The sequence below is a fragment of the Heterodontus francisci genome, chromosome 15 (genome assembly GCF_036365525.1).
Source record: "Heterodontus francisci isolate sHetFra1 chromosome 15, sHetFra1.hap1, whole genome shotgun sequence".
In the NCBI taxonomy this organism is placed as follows: domain Eukaryota; kingdom Metazoa; phylum Chordata; class Chondrichthyes; order Heterodontiformes; family Heterodontidae; genus Heterodontus; species Heterodontus francisci.
The window spans coordinates 94,985,218-95,010,609 of record NC_090385.1 but is presented as its reverse complement, the minus strand read 5'-3'; the positions used below and the strand labels follow the sequence as shown (position 1 = coordinate 95,010,609).

At 45.0% G+C, this 25,392-nt stretch overlaps 1 protein-coding gene across 1 annotated transcript in view; it reads left to right on the top strand.

Annotated features, from left to right (window-relative positions):
* The window catches only part of LOC137377449 (dedicator of cytokinesis protein 11-like), a 322,059-nt gene that overhangs the window by 239,035 nt on the left and 57,632 nt on the right, over positions 1 to 25,392 (top strand). The window contains exons 41-44 of the mRNA XM_068047028.1: positions 1,923 to 2,105; positions 7,881 to 7,994; positions 10,340 to 10,555; positions 13,176 to 13,233. Coding sequence (XP_067903129.1) covers positions 1,923 to 2,105; positions 7,881 to 7,994; positions 10,340 to 10,555; positions 13,176 to 13,233 — 571 coding nt within the window. The remainder of the gene's footprint in view (positions 1 to 1,922; positions 2,106 to 7,880; positions 7,995 to 10,339; positions 10,556 to 13,175; positions 13,234 to 25,392) is intronic.

Sequence of the window (25,392 nt, the reverse complement as noted above, 5' to 3'; positions counted from 1 at the left end):
TTTTAGCAGAGGTGTTGGCCCATGTGAAAAGTGATATAATTGAGGTGTTAAAAATGTTAAAAGGATAAAATATAATAGGTATGGAGAAACTATTTCCTGTGGTGAGGGAACCCAAAACAAAGGGATATAATCTTAAAATTAGATCTAGGCTCTTCAGGAAGGATGTTAAGAATCACTTTTTTATACAAAGGGAAGTGGAAATCAGGAACTTTCTCTCCCATAATACAGCAGATACTGGGGGTCAGTTAATGCTTTCAAGACTGAGAGCAAGGGATTTTACTTGGGGAAGGGTATCAAGGCATGTGGAAAAAAGGTAGATGAATAACGAATAAGGATAGATCAACCATAATCAAATGAAGTGTGGAACAGGCTCAAGGGGCTGAATGGTCTATTCCTGTTCCTAACATTCTTGTGTTATAAGAAAAAAAAAATGCAGATACTGTTGAAGAGATGCTTTAGGCCATTTTTAGATGTAAATGCTGCAATTGTTAGTCTTATAAAACATACTTTTTAATTACTGACTGGCCTTAACTGGTTGATTTTTGAGTAGTTTAAGAGACAATAGCCCTGTTTTTAACTTAGCCCACCTGAGGGAAATGGGTTTACTTCTGATGTCCGATGAACAGCCCATCCGATTTTACTCTTCGTTGCCTTCAGTGGAGAGTAGAATCAGGGCGAGGTGTAAAACGGGAATCTGAACCAAACCTGACTCATTCTTGCTGTGCTTGGTATTCTGCTTTATGTACGTAACCTGGCCTGTTTACCCTGCATTTTTGAGTATCTGACACTAATGCTGAGGGCCCTAAGAGGAGCAACAGTCCAGTTCCAATTGTGATGGGGAAGGAGAGATGATTATTTCTAAATCACGTAAAATCAGTAAACCACATAAAAGCCTGGTTACCAAAATTGAGCCTCATGGAATAGGAGGGTCACTGTTAACTTGGATAAGAAATTGGCTTAAGGACAGGAAACAGCAAGTTGTGGTCAATGGTTGTTTTTCAGACTGGAGGATGATAGACAGTGGTGTTCCCCAAGGGTCAGTGCTAGGACTACTGCTTTTTTAATATATATATATATATATATATATATATATATGACTTAAATCTTGGAATACAGAGTAAAATTTCAAAATTTGCCAATGATACTAAACTTGGAGCTGTGGCAAACAGTGAGGATGATACCAATTGACTGCAACAGGACATAAAAACAAAACACTGCAGATGCTGAAAATCTGAAATAAAAACAAAGTGCTGGAAATACTCAGCAGATTCTGATGAAAGGTCACTGATCTGAAACGTTAACTCTGCTTCTCTCTCCACAGATGCTGAGTATTTCCAGCACTTTCTGTTTTTATCACTGTAAACACTGTACTAGTCAGCTCCAACCCAAACTGCAGGCCCTGGTCTAGTAGGTTTGCTAACTCTGCTTGGGTTTATTCCAGGAAGTTATATCACACGGCCTCCCGCATTGAACCCCCCCCAGTCCCACACTCACTCCCGCCATTGGTCCATTCTCCAGGGTGCACCCTTTTCCCACAGCCAATTGGAAAACTAACACTCATTGTTACCCAATTGGATTAATCTTCACTGTTAGTGAAGTAGCCTTCCCCACCCCTATCATCACCAATATTTTTATATATAATAAATAAAAGTGTTGAAAGAAAATTTTAAAAAACACAATTATATTTAATGCCAGATGATTGCCGCCCTTCCCCCCCTCCCCCAATCCAGGTTTTGCTCACAACAACATCCTGGAGATGAATCTTCAATTCCTCGAGACTCCAGGGCAATCCTGGAGGGTTGGCAACCAAACATTCTAAGCCCAGTCACTGGAGTGCAAATGTAGCCTTTGAAATGCATAGTTATGGTTTAAATGGTTTAATATTTCTTTTCTTGACCCCTTCTCCCACCCCTCCCCTCCAGTTCCCATCAACATTTTTTAAAGGAAGAGACAGTATCTGCGCCACATTCTGCTACGAAATCCTGAAAGGTTGCACCTCGAAACTGAGCTCAACTCGAAGTGAAGCCTCTGCACTCCTCTACTTGCTGATGAGGAACAACTTTGAGTACACCAAGAAGAAGACCTTTCTGAGAACCCACCTACAGGTCAGTCCCCAACTCAAGCATTTTGAACCCGCGGCTTAACTCTCTGTCCTGCACAGGCCGATCTTGCAAGTGTTGTACTCAGAATCCCTGCCCTGTAACATACTATGAAACAACCTTTCAGACTGAATGACACATTACATGAACACAACAATGCCAAAAGTTGCCCACACATGCAGCAATGCTTGCATGTTTCACAGCTGTGTAATCCCACTGCTGCACCTGTACAGGTCAGGTTGCTCTGCATCATGGCAAAGTTTTAGTGCTTCAAAAAGTAGAAAAACTTTCCCTGTTCAATAAACAGGGAGGTGGGAAGGTAAAAATACTTCCTGTGCACATTTTACAACAGAGTTAGAACAAGCAATGGAGATTGGAGAAAGTTGTTTTTTTAAAGAATATGCACTCCTAAAATATAAACAGTAATTTTTCAGCTGTTTGGGTTGTCAAAAGATTTAGAGTCATAGAGTCGTACAGCATAGAAACAGGCCCTTCGGCCCACCGCATCCATGCCAACCATAATGCCTATCTATGCTAATCCCACCTGCCTGCATTAATTCCATAATCCACTATGCCTTGCTCATTCAAGTACCTGATTTTGCTTTGTGACTTAATCCGCAATAAAACAGTAATCTGATGGACTCTGATTTTAATGATCTATTTGCTCAGCTCCCCAGATAACAGTTGGGTGTCTGCTGTGGCTCAGTGGGAGTGTTCTGTGTCAGAATGCTGTGGGTTCAAGTCCTATTCCAGAGGCCTGTGCCCCATAATCACATCAGTGCTGTACTGAGGGAGTGCTGCGCTGTCTTAGGTGCAGTCCTTCAGATGAAACCCTCTCAGGTGGACATGAAAGATCGCACGGCACTATTCGAAGAAGAGCAGGGACGTTCTCCTGGGTACCTGGCCAATACTTATCCCTCAACCAACATCTCTTCAAACAGATTATCTTGTCATTATCACATGGCTCTTTGTGGGATCTTGCTGTGTGCAAATTGGCTGTTGCGTTATCCTACATTACAAAAGTGACTACACTTCAAAAAAAAAAGTACTTCATTGGCTGTGAAGCACTTTGGGGTGTCCTGAGGTCATGAAAGACACTATATAAATGCAAGTTCTTTCTTTCCTTCAAATGATCAGTACAATACAGTGTGTTATACTCCAGAAACCCAGTTGGTGAAGGATAATACTGGAGCCAATCTTTACTCAGTCTAAAGTTCATTTACAGAGTGAAAAATTACAAGCATATATCTCCTAATTCAACCACCCACACCCCCACCCCCAGTTTCACTAAGTGTCTCTTAATGCATGCTCAAGTAAAACCCCAGTGAATGCCCTCCACCTGTATATAGTTAAACATAATTCATGTATAATTAACACAGTGATCATTAAATTACCAAGTGGCAGCCCCACAATGAGGTGGCTTTCAGCCCAAGATGGGTGCTCTGAGCTGAACACAGCCCAGGCAGTTACAATGTTAGCACCGGGCGCAGCCCAGCCGGTTACAGTGCTGGTTAGCACCAGGCATAGCCCAGCCAGTAATGGTGCTGGTTAGCACCAGGCATAGCCCAGCCAGTTACAGTGCTGGTTAGCACCAGGCGCAACCCAGCAGGTTATGGTGCTGGTGAGCACCAGGCACAGCCCAGCCGGTTACGGTGCTGGTTAGCAGCAGGCACAGCCCAGTCGGTTACGGTGCTGGTTAGCAGCAGGCACAGCCCAACCGGTTTTGGTGCTTGTTAGCAGGCACAGCCCAGCCGGTTATGGTGCTAGTTAGCACCAGGCACAGCCCAGCCAGTTACAGTGCTGGTTAGCACCAGGCACGGCCCAGCCGGTTACGGTGCTGGTTAGCAGCAGGCACAGCCCAGCCAGTTACGGTGCTGGTTAGTACCAGGCACAGCCCAACCGGTCACGGTGCTGGTTAGCACCAGGCACAGCCCAGTCAGTTACAGTGCAGCGCCAGGCACAGCCCAGCCGGTTACGGTGCTGGTTAGCACCAGGCACAGCCCAGCCGGTCACGGTGCTGGTTAGCACCAGGCACAGCCCAGCCGGTCACAGTGCTGGTTAGCACCAGGCACAGCCCAGCCGGTCACAGTGCTGGTTAGTACCAGGCACAGCCCAGCAGTCACAGTGCTGGTTAGTACCAGGCACATCCCAGCCGGATACAGTGCTGGTTAGCACCAGGCACATCCCAGCCGGTCACAGTGCTGGTTAGCACCAGGCACAGCCCAGCCAGTTACGGTGCTGTTTAGCACCAGTCACAGCCCAGCCGGTTACGGTGCTGGTTAGCACCAGGCACAGCCCAGCCGTTTACGGTGCTGGTTAGCAGCAGGCACAGCCCAGACGGTTACGGTGCTGGTTAGCACCAGGCACAGCCCAGCCAGTTACGGTGCTGGTTAGCACCAGGCACAGCCCAGCCGGTTACGGTGCTGGTTAGCACCAGGCACAGCCCAGCCAGTTACGGTGCTGGTTAGTACCAGGCACAGCCCAGCCAGTCACGGTGCTGGTTAGCACCAGGCACAGCCCAGCCGGTTACGGTGCTGGTTAGCACCAGGCACAGCCCAGCCAGTCACGGTGCTGGTTAGCACCAGGCACAGCCCAGCCGGTCACAGTGCTGGTTAGCACCAGGCACAGCCCAGCCGGTCACATTGCTGGTTTGCACCAGGCACAGCCCAGCCGGTCACAGTGCTGGTTAGCACCAGGCACAGCACAGCAGTCACAGTGCTGGTTAGTACCAGGCACAGCCCAGCCGGTTACGGTGCTGGTTAGCAGCAGGCACAGCCCAGCGTGTTACGGTGCTGGTTAGCAGCAGGCACAGCCCAGCCAGTTACGGTGCTGGTTAGTACCAGGCACAGCCCAACCGGTCACGGTGCTGGTTAGCACCAGGCACAGCCCAGCCAGTTACAGTGCAGCGCCAGGCACAACCCAGCCGGTTACGGTGCTGGTTAGCACCAGGCACAGCCCAGCCGGTTACGTTGCTGGTTAGCACCAGGCACAGCCCAGCCGGTCACAGTGCTGGTTAGCACCAGGCACAGCCCAGCCGGTCACAGTGCTGGTTAGCACCAGGCACAGCCCAGCAGTCACAGTGCTGGTTAGTACCAGGCACATCCCAGCCGGATACAGTGCTGGTTAGCACCAGGCACATCCCAGCCGGTCACAGTGCTGGTTAGCACCAGGCACAGCCCAGCCGGTTACGGTGCTGTTTAGCACCAGGCACAGCCCATCCGGTTACGGTGCTGGTTAGCCCCAGGCACAGCCCAGCCGGTTACGGTGCTGGTTAGCCCCAGGCACAGCCCAGCCGGTTACGGTGCTGGTTAGCCCCAGGCACAGCCCAGCCGGTTACGGTGCTGGTTAGCAGCAGGCACAGCCCAGCCGTTTACGGTGCTGGTTAGCAGCAGGCACAGCCCAGATGGTTATGGTGCTGGTTAGCACCAGGCACAGCCCAGCCAGTTGCGGTGCTGGTTAGCACCAGGCACAGCCCAGCCAGTTACGGTGCTGGTTAGCACCAGGCACAGCTCAGCCAGTTACGGTGCTGGTTAGTACCAGGCACAGCCCAGCCAGTCACGGTGCTGGTTAGCACCAGGCACAGCCCAGCCAGTCACGGTGCTGGTTAGCACTAGGCACAGCCCAGCCGGTCACAGTGCTGGTTAGCACCAGGCACAGCCCAGCCGGTCACAGTGCTGGTTAGCACCAGGCACAGCCCAGCCGGTCACAGTGCTGGTTAGCACCAGGCACAGCCCAGCCAGTTACGGTGCTGGTTAGCACCAGGCACAGCTCAGCCAGTTACGGTGCTGGTTAGTACCAGGCACAGCCCAGCCAGTCACGGTGCTGGTTAGCACCAGGCACAGCCCAGCCAGTCACGGTGCTGGTTAGCACCAGGCACAGCTCAGCCAGTTACGGTGCTGGTTAGCACCAGGCACAGCCCAGCCAGTTACGGTGCTGGTTAGCACCAGGCACAGCTCAGCCAGTTACGGTGCTGGTTAGTACCAGGCACAGCCCAGCCAGTCACGGTGCTGGTTAGCACCAGGCACAGCCCAGCCAGTCACGGTGCTGGTTAGCACCAGGCACAGCCCAGCCGGTCACAGTGCTGGTTAGCACCAGGCACAGCCCAGCCGGTCACAGTGCTGGTTAGCACCAGGCACAGCCCAGCCGGTCACAGTGCTGGTTAGCACCAGGCACAGCCCAGCCGGTCACAGTGCTGGTTAGTACCAGGCACAGCCCAGCGTGTTACGGTGCTGTTTAGCACCAGGCACAGCTCAGCCGGTTACGATGCTGGTTAGCACCAGGCACAGCTCAGCCGGTTACGGTGCTGGTTAGCACCAGGCACAGCCCAGCCGGTTACGGTGCTGGTTAGCACCAGGCACAGCCCAGCCGGTTACGGTGCTGGTTAGCACCAGGCACAGCCCAGCCGGTTACGGTGCTGGTTAGCACCAGGCACAGCCCAGCCGGTTACGGTGCTGGTTAGCACCAGGCACAGCCCAGCCGGTTACGGTGCTGGTTAGCACCAGGCACAGCCCAGCCGGTTACGGTGCTGGTTAGCACCAGGCACAGCCCAGCCGGTTACGGTGCTGGTTAGCACCAGGCACAGCCCAGCCGGTTACGGTGCTGGTTAGCACCAGGCACAGCCCAGCCGGTTACGGTGCTGGTTAGCACCAGGCACAGCCCAGCCGGTCACGGTGCTGATTAGTACCAGGCACAGCCCAGCCGGTCACAGTGCTGCTTAGCACCAGGCACAGCCCAGCCGGTTACAGTGCTGCTTAGCAGCAGGCACAGCCCAGCCGGTTACAGTGCTGCTTAGCACCAGGCACAGCCCAGCCGGTTACAGTGCTGCTTAGCAGCAGGCACAGCCCAGCCGGTTACAGTGCTGCTTAGCACCAGGCACAGCCCAGCCGGTCACGGTGCTGATTAGTACCAGGCACAGCCCAGCCGGTTACAGTGCTGCTTAGCAGCAGGCACAGCCCAACCGGTTACAGTGCTGCTTAGCACCAGGCACAGCCCAGCCGGTTACAGTGCTGCTTAGCACCAGGCACAGCCCAGCCGGTTACAGTGCTGAGTAGCACCAGGCACAGCCCAGCCGGTTACAGTACTGCTTAGCACCAGGCACATCCCAGCCGGTTACGGTGCTGCTTAGCACCAGGCATAGCCCAGCCAATTACAGTGCTGGTTAGCACCAGCTGATTTCTCTTCTTTTCCTCTCTCCCTTTCCTCTCTCCCTTCCCCTCCCAGTCTTACTCTCTCTCTCACCGCCCCCCCCCCCATCCCGTTCACTCTCTCTTTGTCTCGCCCTCTTTCCTCCATCACGCCCCACTGAACTGTAAAGCACTCAGTGATGTTCCTGTACCCAGTCAGTTGGTGTCTCTGTAGTTCAGACACTGGGAGATTGAAGCCAAAGTCTCACTTTTACATGGCTAAAGCCAACTCCCTCATCCTGATGGAACAACTGGGGAGCCGGGGAGAGTGGGGTGGGGTTCACCGGTCTCTCACCAGCCAGATGATTGATTGAAATTACATTTACATTTGATATGTCAATCGACTGAGGGGTTAAAGTTTAGTTTGTGGGTTTAAACACAGCCAGGAAGCAAGCTGTAGTCTCACTAATCTAACGCTGATGCTGCTGCTGGAATAAAACAGTGCCATCTGATCTAACCTTAGCCCACTTCACACTAATAATACACCCTGTATAGTCCAATCGGCTGGCAAGAGAGTAAAAAGAATCTTTCTGTTGAAGAGTTGTAAATTTTTGCACATTTTGTAGATAAATGATGTGTAGTTTTATTTCCATTTCAGATTATAATCGCAGTGAGCCGGCTGATAGCTGATGTGGTTCTAACTGGAGAGTCCCGGTTCCAGGACTCGCTTTCTATTATCAATAACTTTGCAAATAGTGATAAGGCTCTGAAGGTATGTATGGCATTCCCTGCTTTAAATCCAACACAATGTGCTGTGTGATATAGAGGTGAGTGTTTCTTCAGCACCTGTACCTCTGTCATTGCAAATAAAGTCTTCCAGCTGAACCCACCCTCGCCCTATGCTGTTCCTCACAGATACAAAAGAAATTTCAGTAGAAGGGAATTGACCAATTCTCACTCAATTATCTATCCAATTCTGCCATGAATTTTCCATGCCATCTCCCTCCCTATCCAGTCTAGTATTTAGGTTTTTTAGCCTTTGCATGAAGTTGTTCAATTTCAACTTTTCCCCACACCTTCCCTCTCCCATGCTTGAAACAGACACTCTGGAGTGATGTTTAGGATACAACAGTTTCCTTGACATAGTTGTACTTTCGTGAAAGGAGAAATTCTTCTCTAAATTTACTGTAGGGCAGTTGGTAATCATGGAAACTCGTGCGAGTACCTTCACCACACAGACTGCAGCAGTTCAAGAGAAAAACCCACCACCACCTCAGAGCAATTGGGATGGGCAGTAAATGTCAGCTTTGCCAGTGATGCCCACATCCCGAGAATGCACTGGCACTTGAGTCAATTCTGTTCCTTATGGCAAATATTAGTCTATTTATTATAGCAGAAATTAGAGCTGAGGGAAAGGAAAAGTCTGTTAGACCTGCTGAGCCTTTTCCTATACATTACAACTGCTGTCTGTGCAAATTAGCATGTGGCCTGACTTGATCTGAGCAATGCCATGGGTGATTGCCACGTATTCTGTAACATCGTCTGTCTCTGTCCCTGCTGCTGAAACCCTCATGCATGGGTTTGTTACCTCCAGACTTGCCTATTCTGATGCTTTCCTAGCCATCTTCCCATCATCCTCCCTCCAAAAATTTGAGCTCAGACAAAGCTTTGTTTCCCGTATCCTAACTCGCACCAAGTCCCATTCCCCTATCACCCCTGTCCTCGCTGATTCCGAAGTCCAGCAACGCCTCAGATTACAAATTCTCATCCTTGTTTTCAAATCCCTCCCTGGCCTCGCCCCTCCGTATCTCTGTAATCTCCTCCAGCCCCACAACCCTTCGAGATACCTGCGCTCCTCCAACTCCGGCCTCTTGAACTTCGCCACTTCCTTCATCCCATCGTTTGCGGCCATGCCTTCTGCTGCCGAGGCGCTAACTCTGGAATTCCCTCCCTAAACCTCTCTACCTCTCTTTCCTCCTTTAAGATGCTCCTTAAAATTTATCTCTTTGGCTAAGTAAGTAAGTTGGCAAGAAGAGGTAAGAGTCTACAAAGGGATATAGATAGGTTAACTGAGTGGGCAAAAATTTGGCAGATGGAGTATAACGTGGGAAAATGTGAACTTGTCCACTTTGGCCAGAAGAATAGAAAAGCAGTATATTATTTAAATGGAGAGCTATTGTAGGACTCGTTGGTACAGAGGGATCTGCGTGTCTTGGTACATGAATCACAAAATGTTACTATGCAGGTACAGCAAGTAATTCGGAAGGCAAATGGAATGTTGGTGTTTATTGCAAGGGAAATGGAATATAAAAGTAGGGAAGTTTTGCTACAGCTGTACAGTGCCTTGGTGAGACCACACCTGGAGTACTGTGTACAGTTTTGGTTTCATTTGAAAAAGGAGGCAGTTCAGAGAAGGTTCACTCGACTCATTCTGGGGATGAAGATCTTATCTTATGAAGAAAGATTGAATAGGTTGGGCTTTTATCCATTGGAGTTTAGAAGAATGAGAGGTGATCTTATTGAAACATATAAGATCCTGAGCGGACTTGATAGAATGGATACTAGGAGGATGTTTCCTCATGTGGGGGAAACTAGAACCAGAAGACACAGTTTAAAAATAAGAGGGTTCCCTTTTAAGATGGAGATGAGGAGAATTTTTTTCTCTCAGAGGGTCATTAATCTGTGGAATTCTCTTCCCCAGAAAACAGTGGAGGCTGGATCTTTGAATATATTCAAGGCTGAGTTAGATCACTTTTTGATAGACAAGGGAGTCGAGGGTTATGATACACAGACAGGAAAGCGGAGTTGAGATCACAGTCAGATCAGCCATGATCTTATCGAATGGCGAAGCAGGCTGAAAGGGCCGAATGGCCTACTCCTGCTCCTAAGCTTTTGGCATCTGCCCCAATATCTCCTTCTGAGGCTCACTTTCAAATTGTGCTTTATAACACTCTTGTGAAGCACCTTGGGACATTTTATGATGTTAAATGTGCTACATAGATAAAAGTTGTACTTATTTTTCATAAATAAGCCTGATTCCCATATAAAGATGAAATGCTGGTTAGATGTTTTATGAAAATACTTCACAACCCATTTCTTTCTTTCTTTCTTATGCAGGCAACTGCTTTCCCAGGTGAGGTGAAAGACCTGACCAAGAGAATTCGCACAGTACTTATGGCCACTGCCCAGATGAAGGAGCACGAGAAGGACCCTGAGATGCTGGTGGACCTTCAGTACAGCTTAGCCAAGTCCTATGCCAGCACGCCTGAACTGAGGAAGACTTGGCTGGGCAGCATGGCCAAAATCCACCTGAAAAATGGAGATCTGTCTGAGGTGAGTAACCTGCACCTTTGAACAGAGCGCGTGAGTGAGTTCAAACCCACCACGGCAGTTTGAGAATTTGAATTCAGTTTCAAAACATCTGGAAATATGAAGCTGATATAAGTAAAAGTGAGCATGAAGCTGTCAGATTGTCATAAAAAATCCAAGTAATTCACTCATATCCTTCAGGGAATGAAACTTGCCATTCTTGCTTGGTCTGGCCTATATGTGACTCTAGTCCCAAACCAACTTAATTATGGTTTGAAGTAGTCTAACTAAACCACACATTGCACTAATCCCAGCAACTAGGGATGGACAATTAATGCCAGCCTTGCCAGTGGTGCCCACATCCAGAGAATGAATAAATAGCACATTTAAATAGCACTTTTCACAACCTCAGGACATCTCAAAACACTTCACAGCCAGTGAAGTGCCTTTGAAGAGCATTAACTGCTGTAATGTAGATTATAACCTGCATTACGACTTGGCTGTAAAGCCTTTGGGGATGTCCGAATGACATGAAAGGTGCTATTTAAATGCAAATCTGTCTTTCTTTATGAAAATCGATACCAACATAGTTAAATCAAACCGTGGTAGTAGTTACATACATACAACAGTGTAGATGAAACAATTTTGCATTTTCAGAGACATTTTCACATTTTGTTCCTGTAGTTCCATTTCTGTTGGTGCTTTTAATCCTGTATCACCATCATGTCTCTTCACACCAAACACCAGTCTGCATCTGAAAGTGTGTGCTGTGTGCCTCCACCTCTAACACTCCTGATCATGCATTAATTTCCAGGAGGCTTGTAAGCAGATGATGGGGCTACATATCTTCAGTCCCCTTTCCCATCACTTCTTGTCAAGCTGAGAGTCAAGGTGAGATCAGCAGTTCGCCAGGTGGGGTACTGGGGCACGAACTAATGCCTTGATGTAGCACCTGACCCGACTGAATGTTGCACCTTAGAGCCAGCAGAGTTGTGATAGGCTGAATGATCACTTTCAGTTTTACATCTATGCCGAATGCATTGACACTGAGGAACAAGAATGCCACAGTCTGCAGGACTTACTGCTCATGTCAGCTCAATGTCTTTCAGAACTGGTCATCACCAATGGGTGGAACAAGTCCTTATAACTAAATCGGAGAAGGACTCCCCTCCAGCTGTGCCCTTCATTAATGGGTCCATATTTGACCTCTCCACCTGTCACATTGCATGAAAAACATAAGAACAACAATGACCTATTCAGCCCCTAAAGCCTGATCCACCATTTGTTAGATCGTGTCTGACCGGTATCCCAATTCCATCTGCCCGCCTTTGTTCCATTTAATACCCTTGCCTAAGAAAGATATATCAATCTCAGTTTTATCATTTTTAATTGAGCTGCAGCTTTTGGGGGCAGAGAGTTTCAGCTTTCCCTTTGTGTGAAGAACTACTTCCTGGTTGATAGGTAAATTGGCCATTGTAAATTGCCCCTAGTGTAGGTAGGTGGTAGGGAATATGGGATTACTGCAGGGTTAGTATAAATGGGTGGTTGTTGGTTGGCACAGACTCGGTGGGCCGAAGGGCCTGTTTCAGTGCTGTATCTCTAAATAAAAAATAAAATAAATCACTCCTGAATGGCCTGACTCTAATTGTAAAGTTATGCCCCCTTGTTCTGGACTGCCCCACCAGTGGAAATAGTTCCTCTGTACTCCATTAAATCCTTTAATCATCTTAAATACCTCAATTAGATCAGCCCTTGATATTGCATATTTGAGAGAATGCAAGCCGAGTGGATGCAACTGGTGCTCATAATTTAATCCTTTTAGCCGAAATGTGTGCAGTTGCTGATCATGTGTTGAAACCGATTATGAAAGTCAGGCTTTCTACTTTTATTATAGCCTCCATTTAATTCTTCTCAAACTGATTACTGGAATATTTGACTAAACTCAGTCGACAGGTGCAACAGTTTTTTTTATTACTGTTTAACAAAACCTCCATTTATGTACTTATACTGATTATATTGAACAAAGATCTGAACACCCTGAATCGATCTAATCTTCCCAGTTTCATCTCCTGTCCTGTCAGTATCAGGCAACGATGCAAATTTTTTAACTCTGCTGATCACGTCAGGACATGTGAGCTGGGCACTTTAAACTCAAAGAAAGACTTGCATTTCCATAACGACTTTCATGACCCCGGGGCATCCCACAGCACTTTAATCAATGAGTACAATTTAAGTGTAGTCGCTGTCGTAATGTAGGGAATGTAGCAGTCTGTGCGCAGCAAGGTCCTGTGAACGCCGATGTGATAATGACTAGATAATCTCTCTCAGTGATATTGGCCAGGGCACTGGGGAGATCTCCCCTTCTCGTGGGATCCACATGAGGGTCAGACAGGGCTTGGTTTAACATCACATCCCAAAGACGGCCTGGGTTTAACATCTCATCTGACAATGTGGCACTTCCTCAGTGCTGTGTTGAAATGTCAGCCTGGATTATGTGCTGAAGTTCTTAGAGGCTTGAACCCATAGCCTTCTGTCTCAAATGTGCTAATACATCTACCACCTGAGCCACAACTGACACTTAACTGTTATTGGACAAGTTGTGAATGAGTCTCTGTCCCTTTAATATACTCCTTCTCCTTTGCAGGCAGTGATGTGTTATGTTCATGTGGCAGCCCTGGTTGCAGAATATCTTTACAGAAAAAGTAAGTAACATATATTTGTATTGAAGACAATGGCTCATTTTTTTGTTTTTTACAAAGTAAAGCAAGATATTAGTTGATTGAAATGGCATTAAGTGCCTTGGATACATCTGTTATCATCATTTATTTCACCAGGGCCTTGGGTATCTAGTCTACTGAACATCTGTAGCATCTTTACTAACAAATAAAGGAAAGTATGCTCAGTGTATACTAGCAGTTACACTTGGACACAATAGATTCTGATAATGTTCTCTACCATTGTAACTTGGGGGTTAACTTCTTTCTCTTAAATGGGTCAATGGCTCAACTGAAACAGTGGGCAGGGAAATGACTTGAATGCGTTGTGTTTGCCAGTTTATTCCAATATTAATATAAACAGAAAATGTTGGGAACTCTCAGGTTAAGCAACATCTGTGGGGAGCGAAACAGAATTAACATTTCAGGTCACAGAATAGAATCAGAGGAATACAACAAGGAAGGAGGCAATTCGAGACCGCGCTAGCTCTTTTGAAGAACGGTCCAGTTTGTCCTATTCCTTCAACTCTTTCCCCATATCCCTACAATTTTTTTCTCCAAGTATTTATCCAATTCCCTTTAGACAGCCACGATTGAACCTGCCTCCACCACCCAGTCAGCCAGTACATTCCAAATGCTAACCACTCATTGCATAAAAACAGTTTTTCCACAGGTCATCTCTGGTTCTTTTGGCAGTCAAATTAAATCTGGGCTCCCTGGTTATTGACCCATCAGCCATTGGAAACAGTTTCTTTTTATTTACCCTATCTAAACCCTTCATGATTTTAAACACCTCTATCAAATCTCCTCTTGGCCTTCTCTGTTCTAAGGAGAACAACCCCAGCTTATTCAAGCTATCCACGTAACTGAAGTCCCTCATCTCTGGGGTCATTCTGGTAGATCTGTTCGGCACCCTCTGCAAAGCCTTCACGTCCTTCCTAAAGTGTGGTGCCCAGAATTGGACACAGCACTCCAGCTGGGGCCGAACTAGTATTCTATATAGGTTTAACATAACTTCCTGGCTTTTGTACTCTCTTCTTCTAACTTTATGCTTTATCAACTACTTTTTAACATGTCCTGCCAGCGTTAAAGATTTGTGCACAAATAGCCCAGGCCTCTCCTTTCTAACACCCATTTCAAAATGTCTTTCCACATTATTCCTACCAAAATGTATCACGTCACACTTTTCTGCATTGAATGTCATCTGTTGTGTGTCTGCCCATTCCACCAGCCTGTCAATGTCCTCTTAAAGTGTATTACTATCTCCCTCACTGTTTACTGCACTTCCAAGTTTTATGTCATCTGCAGTCGATAACCTCTTCTGCCTGATTCGCTGAGTGTTTACCAGCATTTTCTATCTTCGTTTCAGATTTCCAACATCCGCAGTTTTTGCATTTGTTATTGTGACAGTAATTTATAGTAATAAATGGTACTGCTGACTTACAGGGCTAGTGAAAGCCAAGTGGAAAGAACCCCAGTCCTTTGAGAGAGCTGTACTCCCTTATGTCACATTAATGAGACCTGTGTATGTTGGGGGCAAGGGAGGGATTGGTCTGCATGTTTGTGTGTAAGTATATATGTGTGTGTATGTAGATTGTTATAACCTCAGTTGAAAGCATTAACTTTAAAATGAGAGATATGAACTCCCCAGACCAACTATAGGATTACACAAGATTTCATATTTTAAGACTTTTACTTTAACAACGAAACTAAAAATTAACATTAATTAAACAGAACTCAGTAGGTAGCTAACACACTAAATTACAAAGAAAGGTAGTTCCCATTAACTTATCAACACACTTGAAAACCCGACACCACATTTATATGTTATGCAGTGTTCTCCTCGGAAAGGTATCTTTGCAGTTATGAGTCCCACACTCCTCACAGATGCATTGGGCTGGATCTCCCAATGTCCTTCTCAAAACCAGTGTCCTCTTAGTTCACTTCTCCTGAGCCCATTCGACTGGTCTTCCATTGATAAAGCAATCTCTGATGACCCATTGGTCTTTTCTCCTTTGTAAACCTCAACTTTCACCCTTTTGCTGTATCTATGACCTGGGAGCAGTTGTTATTTTTTCTCTCTCTCTTCTGAGCTGCTGGTCTTTGTGTCTTCCTCTCAGCCTGCCAAACATAGGAAAGCCTGCTGAATTTATCCAGAACCAAAAGTCAATAGTTACTCGAATTTGCATTTTTAGAGCACCTAGCTTCCTGTTTACAATATGAGAATCTGGGAAAGTGAGACACATTGTCCTTCAGGTATTAAAACCTTGTACTCTGCTTTCAAAAGGGCCTTTGATCTGGGTTCCTTGATGTCCTGGTAACCAAAATACCTGTCTTGTCTCTGAGCAGAATTGGTGTGAGATTACACGTCTCCTTCAAATCTATTTTACACTTCATTACGGATCACAGTTTTAACAACATAACCCTACTACAAAGTCCAGTGTTTATAACAATATCTGTATATGTGCTTGTTTGTGTATTATATATCTGTGTGCATATGTATGTGTCTGTGTGTATGTGTATATATTTGGGAACATATGTAGGAATGAGGAAAGAGAATGTGCACATGACTATTTGTTAGAACATGCGTGCGAGAATACGCAGGAATGTGGCAACCTGTGTGTGAGACTGAGAGATTGACTGTAAGTACTCAACAATAAGGGAGTGAGAGCCGAACACTGCAACTTTCAGCTCAGATCTTACTGTCAATTCAAAGACACATCAATTGCACAGCAACTGAAAATGTAAATGCAGTCCTCGTTCCAACAGTATGTCTCATTGGGAAAAAAAGTGAAAAGCTACATAAGGGTTTGATTTAAAATTTTTACACACTCTAAATAATTAAACAATATAACTTCAGCTTGTTTAGTTCTGCCTTCCTATTTTGAGAATTGGTTTGTCCGTACCTTAAATCAGAATGCTTAGGTTGATTGAAAACCACCAAAGATAAAGAGAAGTCTCAAAATCTGTCTCAAGAAACAGTATTTTTGAGTCAAGCTAACCTGTCACACCTTGTATCTAAAAATCTTTCAGCTAATGTTGCTCAGCGAGCTGATTACTAGTGGCAGTAAAAGGATGCACAGTCTGAGAACGTAATTCTCACGCAAAAAGGAGGTTGAGAAATGATTTTTGAGATCATGGGGGGGATAGAATGTGGCACCTCTGCTGCAAACTGACATCGAAGCAGAATCATAAATTATTTTTAAAATGGAATGGGCTTGAAAAAGGGGAATTCCAAAAGATATGGGGAGTGACCTTGGGAATAGGATTAGACTGTGTGGGGTATTAAAGACTGTGGAGAGTGAGCAGGAGAGTGGAATTAGACTGGGTGGGATATTAAAGGGTATGGAGAATGGGAGACAGGCAGAAGAGTGGGATTAGACTGGGGTGGGGGGGGGGGAGAAATACCAGGACTGAATTTGGGAGTGTTATTAGATGAGGTGTAGAAAAATACCAGTTAAGACTTGATACATTGGCCTCTTTCTATGCTGGAGCAGAGAATAATTTTTTAGGAATTATTGTGTATTTTAAAATATAACTTTCTTTAAGATAAGAGATATAAATGATGCACAATGCATTTAAAGCATTCCAGACTTTATTTGGAAATATTTTTGAGAGATATATGCTTGTGTAATGATTCTGAACATTTTTTGTGTTGAAAGCTCCCAGTTTTATCCTGTACTTGACAAATCCTTTGCCTTTCAGTCTTGGGTTATAAATTATGGTTTTCATTCATTGCCCTTGCATTTGCTGTGTTAGTACAGTAACGACTTATAATCCTCGAATAAATTTGTATGAATTGCCTGTCATTCCGGGGTTTGATGTACTGTAGTGGAAGTTTACAACATTCTTCCATGAATTGAACCTCAAAAACTTGTTTATACATGCTCAGCCACTCACCTGTGCTCTTGGCCTTGGTTTCTGCCTGTGTTTTTCTCACCTTGTCTCTCTTTCTGCCTGTGTCTCTTTCTATTAGTCTTTTTGTATCTCTCCCTCTCGTTTTTCTCTCTCTCTCTCTCTCTCTCTTTCCCCCAGCCTCTCCCCTGTATCTTAGTGTCTGTCTGTCTCTCTCTGGCCGATTGGGCATGTTACTGGGGCTGGAATTCTTTAATTGGGCTTCAGATAAACCTGCGGGCCAGTGCAGTAAGAGATTGGGCAGTCCTAAACTGTACAAACAGCAGAATGTTTACCAGTGATAATTGCTGGTAACCTGCAGAGTCTTTAACAATTTTAACTGCAGCCCAACCCTGCACACACTGGTGAGTTATGGGGCGGTGGGGGCTTGGGGGAGGCGATGTTGGTGGGGTGTGGCGCAGAGACCTGGCTGTTGCCGACTTGTACCTGAAGCCCCTGGTGTGTACTCCCTAAGAGAGAGCACGCACTCGATATTGGGCAAACAGAAGCTCTATCTGTGAGGAATTCCTGGGGATGTGGTTCAGAGACTTTTTTGGCACACGTTGGACACCCGATTTCTTCCTCTTCACTCACCCTGTTAGTTTAAAAGCCAAGGATCCATTTCAGTTCTTTGTTTTAAGAACATTGGGGGAAGCATATGGTATCAGAACATGCTGTTGTGTACCAGGTCATGACATGATTGAGCTGAAATAGCAGATGTTATGTCATGGGAGGTGTGAAGCAATGCACCATGCTTCCTTCTCTTTCCATCCCCCTCCAAGCTGTGGTTGTGGCTGTGAGGACAGCCTGGTGACCACGCCAGTCGACGTCACTGGACATTATGGCCCCAGTTTTAAATGATAGGCTGGTAGGGTGTTTGTGAGCCCCGAAACAGGCAGTGAACCCAGGGAGTCCAAGGACGCAGAGGCCCAGCCATCTTGACAGTTAAGCCTCATTACCACAAATCTGCTCACTGATTGGCCCCTTCCTGGCCAGTGGGCAGGCTGGGAATTTAACAACAGGAGGCCACAGTGCAGGGCCCATGCAAGTGGTGAGATGGGGGAGGGGATGGAGTGGGCTTCGGGTGGGGCAGGTTTGGACGCAATCTGGTGAAAAGCCCAGAACAAGAGAGTCCCAAGGCTCGTTGTGAGGCCTGAATGAGTGTTCCTGCTGCTCCTGACCCACAAGGAGACCTAAAATAAAATTGAATTTCTTACCTTACTGGGTCTATTCTGGCTCCCGAACCCCCTCCCAACAGGCCTAGTGTGAAGAGTGGGGGTAGGGGGAGGAAGGAGGAGCCATCACTGCATCTCCCCTCAGGCCTCCAACTGATGTTGCAGTCGGGGCCCAGTGGCGTCATCAGACTCAATCTGCATGTTTAAAACAGGACCCCACAGCCTTCCTTTGATGGCCTGCTCAAAAAAACAAATTAACATTGGGATACAGTGGGGAAGCAGCGAGATAAGAGGTGATAAGCTACTGCCATTATTTTAACTGCACCGCTCTCACCCACCCAAACTCCCAGCCTGGTTTCTGCCAGGCAGAGAGAGCTAAAATCAGACTTCGTGTTTGTGGTTGTCATTGTCTTCTCATTTCTTAATTTGAAGCTGCTAACCTACTTCCACATTAGTGCAAATGCCTTCATTTTATTTCTATTTTAAAAATCTAAAGTCTGCACGCATTTCACCTCAACCTTTGCCATGATACGTTTCTATGTTCATATTTACAACAGAAACGTTCCATGTAAACTGGATGCAGAATAACTACACTATCCACCACTGGAGGGGGGGGTGGGCAGGTAGTGCAGAGCTACCACGAGCGGGGAGGCTGTGATCACTGTTTCCATCATAAATATGGACAGGAATTTGGAGTACAAATATAAAGTATAATCTAAAAACAAAGACCAAACGTATGACTTTAGAATGGGGACTGAATCGTGTCAATGTGCCTTAGTCTAACTTTCCCATTGCCTCTAATCCCACTGCTCCTGCAGTTGATCAGCAGGGTTTAAATAATGTCCATGAGTTAAAATAGCTCAGGCTTCATTTCTGGAGCAAAATGTGAGTTTGCAAACCAACTTGCTGCCCAACTGTTCAAAACCCCTATTTTCCTGTTTCCAATCAGCTGGTACCTTCCCAGTGTCTCTCTCATAATAGGAACATTATGAGCCAGAGGAGGCCATTCGGCCCCTCAGGCCTGCTCTACCATTCAGTTGGACCATGGCTGATCTCTGCCTCAACTGTTTACTCACATCAACTCCATTTCACTTGATGCTCTTTCCCACCAAAAATCTGTTGATCCCAGCCTTGAAAGCTGCACTTGTCCCTGAGCATTCACAGTCTTTTTTGGGAGTTGGGATGGGCAAAGAGTGTGACATCTCCACTGCTGTGTGAAACAATGCTTCCTGATTTTTCTCCTGAGCAGCCTGGCTCTACTTTTAAGAATATGCCCCCTCATTTTTGATTCCCCCACCAGAGGAATTAGTTTCGTCACATCCACGCTGTCAAATCATTTTAATGACTCAGTGCTTCTTACTCAGGACTCAGTCCTCCTTAGGCTCTCCTGGTGCTCTGCAATTAATTGGGGGTTTATTTATTATGCATCTTTTAATTTACTTATATTGAAATCATTAATTTTATCTAAGTCGTCACTATTTGAATATATCATGTCTTCCCTTTGAAGTCTTGGGAGAGTAATCATTCACAATATTTGCTTATCCTGTTTCAGGCTTATTTGCATCTTCTATGGTTTTCAGCTCTTCACTTTTTTATTGTTGAAGTACTGAAAAGGTTTTGCTGTTAATGTTTTACATCTGTAGTTATGTATTTTTCCTAGGTATGTCTCTCTCTACTCTGTGGTCACTCCTGCATATTTCTCAACGCCACTGAACACTTTCCCCTTTCTCTCTGCAGAATTTGTCGAAGTCATTTTTCCTCTTTATTACATCTTTATTTGTTAATTCATTTGATCACTACTCAAGTGCTCTTCAACAATCTCTCCCAATCATTTGCTTCACATAGAGCTGTCAAATGATAAGTTTCGTAAAGAGGGGCATATAATTCAAGGCTGACAAAGTAATAATTTTGTCCAAGTCAATGGCTAGGTTACAGTAGGAGTACTGTCTGCAGTTTTGGGTGGTCCATTATTGGAAGGACAGAGAAAGATTCAGAGAATCATGCCCAGATGGAGAAGTATAGTTATAAGGAGGGCCTTAACGTGCTTATTTCAACTGAGCAGAGAAGGTTAACAAGATTTTGAACAGAATTTTTTTTTCAAATTACCAAGTGTTTTGATAGAGTGAAGGCAAAATGCTGTTTCCCCTGGTCAGTGATGAGGGGTCAGAAATTAATAATTGTCATAAGAGTGACAAAAGGCTTAAGGAGACAGTTCTTTACACAAAGGGCTATTGGAGCTTGAAATACATTGTCACAGGGATTGTTTGAGACAGAGAAAATTTCACATTTTAAAGGAAAAGTGGATGAAAATCAGAAGCAAAGGAAGATGCAGGACTATGAGGAGAGAGTGGTTCAGTGGAATTAGTTTGGGATTGATACAGGGATATGGAGAAGAGCAAGGCAGTGGGATTAGTTTAGGATTGATACAGGGATATGAGGAAGCAGAGGGCAGTGGGATTAGTTTAGGATTGATACAGGGATATAGGGAAGCAGAGGGCAGTGTGATTAGTTGAAGATTGTTCTATTTAAAGAGGCTGCACAGACACGGTGAGCCAAGTGGCAGCCTCCTGTGCTGTAAACTTTCACGGTTCTGCACAACACCAATTATCACATTCTTATTTCACAGCTTATTCCCTGTAGCATCTCCATGCAACAATAGTGCAAAGTTATCACACCCTGTCCCCAGTTTGGTACTAGTAATGGTTAGTGAGCAGTGTACCCTGAACCTATTGGATGTTGCATCGGCTAGTGCCTAAAATTTCCTTTTTTGGTGCTGCAGATCCTGAAAAGAATCATAGAACAACACAGCACAGAAGGTGGCCATTTGGCCCATCGTGCCTGTGCTGGACTTTGAAAGAGCTATCCAATTAGTCCCACTCTTTCACCAAAGCCCTGCAATTTTTTTCCTGTTCAAGTATTTATCCAACTCCACTTTGAAAGTTACTATTGAATCTGCTTCCACTGCCTTTTCAGGCGGCGCATTCCCGATCACAACAAATTGCTGCTTAAAAAATATTTATTCGTGTTAGTTAGTTTTCGCATGAATGATGACGACACTCAGCTCTACCTCACCACCACTTTTCTCAACTCCTCCACTGTTGCTCAATTATTGGACTGCTTATCCAACAGCCAGTACGGATGAGCAGAAATTCCTCCAGTTAAATATTGGGAAGATATTTGATCCCGAGATGAGCTTCCGACCTCATATTTGTGCCATCACTAAGACCGCCTATTTACACCTCTGTAACATCGCCTGACTCCGCCCCGTCTTAGCGCATCTGCTACTGAAATCCTCATTAATGCCATTGTTACCTCTAGATTTGACTATTCCAATGCACTTCTGGCTGATCTCCCACATTCTGCCCTCTGTAAACTTGAGGTCATCAGATTTTTGAGACATTGGGACTGGTTCTGGGGTGGTGGGACCTGTACAGGGTGGGTGGGTTGTACCTTAGCAGGACTGGGACTAACATCCTCGCAGGGAGATTTCCTAGTGCTGTTGGGGAGGGTTTAATCTAAATTGGCAGGGGATGGGAACCTAAGAGGGAGCTCAGATTGGAGGGAAGCAAAACTAGTAACAGGAAGTAGTAAAGTTGTAAGCAAAATTGGAAGACAGGTGAGACGAAGGTAAATGTCAAATAGGATCGGAATGAGGAATAATGTTAAGACAAAGTTAAGGGCACTCTATCTGAATGCACGCAGCATTTGCAACGAGGTAGGTGATTTGAAGGCACAAATAGAGGTAAATGGGTATGATTTAATTGCCATTACGAAGATATGGTTACAGGGTGACCAGGACTGGGAACTGAATATTGAGGGATATTCATCATTTAGGAGGGAGAGGCGGAGGGGAAAAGGAGGTGGGATAGCGCTGTTAATAAGGGACGCGATTAGTACATTAGTGGGAGAGGATATTAGGTCGAAGGAGCAAGATGTAGAATCAGTTTGGGTGGAGCTAAGAAACGGCAAGGGGCAGCAAATATTGGTGGGAGTTGTTTATAGACCACCAAACTGTAGTGGTAATGTTAGGCATGGTATAAATCAAGAAATTAAAGTTGCGCATAGCTTGAGCAATACAGTAATATTGGGCAACTTCAATTTACATATAGATTGGGTAAACCTAATTAGCACTAATGCTGTGGAGAATGAATTCCTGAGTGTGTACGAGATGGGTTTCTGGAGTAGTATGTTGAAGAGCCAACTAGGGATCGGGCTATTGTAGATTTAGTTTTAGGTAATGAGAAAGGGCAGATTAATAACCTTTCTGTTAAGGCACCATTAAGAAATAGTGACCACAATATGATAGAATTTTACATGAAGTTTGAAAGTGATATAGTTCATTCTGAAACTGGGGTCTTACATCTGAACAAAGGAAACTATGAACGTATGAGGTGCAAGTTGGCTATGGTGGATTGGAAAAATACATTAAAAGATTTGATGATAGACAAGCAATGGCTAGTATTTAAAGAAGTATTACACAATTTACAACAAATATACATTCCTCTAAGACGCAAAAGCCCAAAAGGAAAAGTGAATCAATTGCGTCATGCAGGCCCCCACCTGCCAAGAATGAAGCACATTAATTTCACCACATGAACATTAAATTTCAAATCGTTGCAGGGAAGAAGAGAAGGCCTGTGACAAGGGGGTTCAAGCACCTGGATGGAAAGACATTTTTGAATATTAACAGACAGAGGGTTGCTAGTGCTGTTGGGGAGGGATTAATCTAAATTGGCAGGGTGGTAGGAACCTAAGAGGGAGCTCAGATTGGAGGGAAGCAAAACTGGTAACAGGAAGTAGAAAAGTTGTAAGCGAAATTGGAAGGCAGGTGAGACGAAGACAAACGTCAAATAGGATCGGAATGAGGAATAATGCTAAGACAAAATTAAGGACACTAAGGAGCTATCCCCTGCTCCAATAAAATCCACAAACAGGCGTGGTCAAACCAGTTAGTCACATGACTAATCTGCTTGGCAGTCTGGGTGTTTTTCTGAATTTTGAACCAAGAGCCGGCAGAAAGCAGAATGCTCCTGGATTGAAAAGCCCTCTCCTGGCTGGCTCGTCACTGCCTCTCCTGTCTGCTCCCATCTCTTTCTCACAGAACTCCAAAACCCACTGAAGACACATGAACCCCAAAAGAGAAGAGTCTCCTACAGTGAACAAGCTTTAATAAGAATACTGGGCCCCAATGAAAAGCAAGATGTACCTACAATCAAGGACTCTACAGTGAGCTCGAAGAACCATAACAACAACTCTTCAGATATTGCCTCAAATTTTTCCACTTTATTTTTCTTCTCTTTCTGTCCATATCTGCATGCTCGTATCGCATATGCATGCTAGCATGTGCATCTCGTATATCTGTAGGCGTTAACCGAATTGGAGTTTAAGTTTAATAAATTTCACTTTTCTTCTTTAAACCTGAGAAAACCTGTTGTGCTGGTTTCTTTGCCTTATAATTGGAAAGTGGTGAACAAGGATTCACCAAGAGGGAGCTAAAAATACAGTGTGTTTAAAATTAAACCCTGTTACAGTAAGACCAGGTGAAAGCTGAAAGGGAATCCTAGACCTCTTTCTCACCTGGTCGTAACAACTGTCACTAACAAAAGAAGTTAAAAATTGCATTAAGTCAAAGGAAGTGTCTTATACAGTTGCCAGTAAAAGTGGTAAGCCTAAGGATTGGGAGTATTTTAGAATCCCACAAAGGAGGACCAAGAAGCTGATAAAGAAAGAGAAAAGAGATTATGAAGGCAAGCTAGCTAGAAACATAAAGACGGACTGTAAAAGCTTCTTTAGGTATGTGAAAAGGACATGATTAGCAAGGATGAATGTGGGTCCATTACAGGCGGAGACAGGAGAGTTTGTGGTGGAGAATGAGGAAATGGCAGAGAGACTAAATAATTACCTTTGTGTCTGTCTTCACGGAGGAAAACACAGAAAATCTCTCAGAAATGCTAGGGAACTTTGTAAAAATGAGGAACTGAAAGAAATAGTACTCGAAAAATTAACTGGATTGAAAGTTGATAAATCCCCTGGACCAGATGAGCTACATCCCAGAGTATTAAAGGAGGTGGTTATAGAGATAGTGGATACATTGGTGGTTATCTTTCAAAATTCTTTACATTCTGGAAGGGTTCCTGCAGACTGGAAAGTAACAAATGTAACCCCACTATTTAAGAATGGAGGGAGAGAGAAAACAGAGAACTACAGATCTGTTAGTTTGAAGTCAGTAGGGAAAATGTTAGAATCTATTATAAAGGATGAGATAACTGGACACTTGGAAAATGATGATATGATTGGGCAGAGTCAACATGGATTTATGAGAGGGAAATCATATTTGACAAACCTGTTGGAGTTTTTTGAGGATATTAACTTGTAGCATAGGTAAAGGAGAACCAGTGGATGTAGTGTATTTGTATTTTCAGAAGCCTTTTGATAAGGTCCCACACAGGAGGTTAGTAAACAAAATTAGAGCACATAGGATTTGGGGTAATATACTGATATGGGTTGAGAACTGGTTAACAGACAGAAAGCAGTGCATAGGAAATAAATGAGTCATTCTCAGGGTGGCAGGCTGTTACTATTGGGGTACCGCAAGGATCAGTTCTTGGGCCTCAGCTGTTCACAATCTATATCAATAGTTTGGATGTGGGGACCAAATGTAATATTTCCAAATTTGCTGATGACACAAAACTAGGAGGGAATGTAAGTTGTGAGGAGGATGCAAGGAAGCTCAAAGGGGATTTGGACAGGCTAAGTGAATGGGCAAGAACATGGCAGATGGAATGTAATGTGAATAAGTGTGAAGTGATCCACTTTGGTAGATGAAAAACAGAGTATTTCTTGAATGGTGAGGGTTTGGGAAGTGTTGATGGCCAAAGGGAGCTGGGTGTCCTTGTTCATAAGTCACTAAAAGTTTGTATGCAGGTGCAGCAAGCAATTAGGAAGGCAAATGATATGTTGGCCTTCATTGCAAGGGGATTTGAGTACAGGCGTAAAGATGTCTTGCTGCAATTGTATAAAGCATTGGTGAGACCACAGCTGGAGTATTGTCTACAGTTTTGGTCTCCTTATCTAAGGA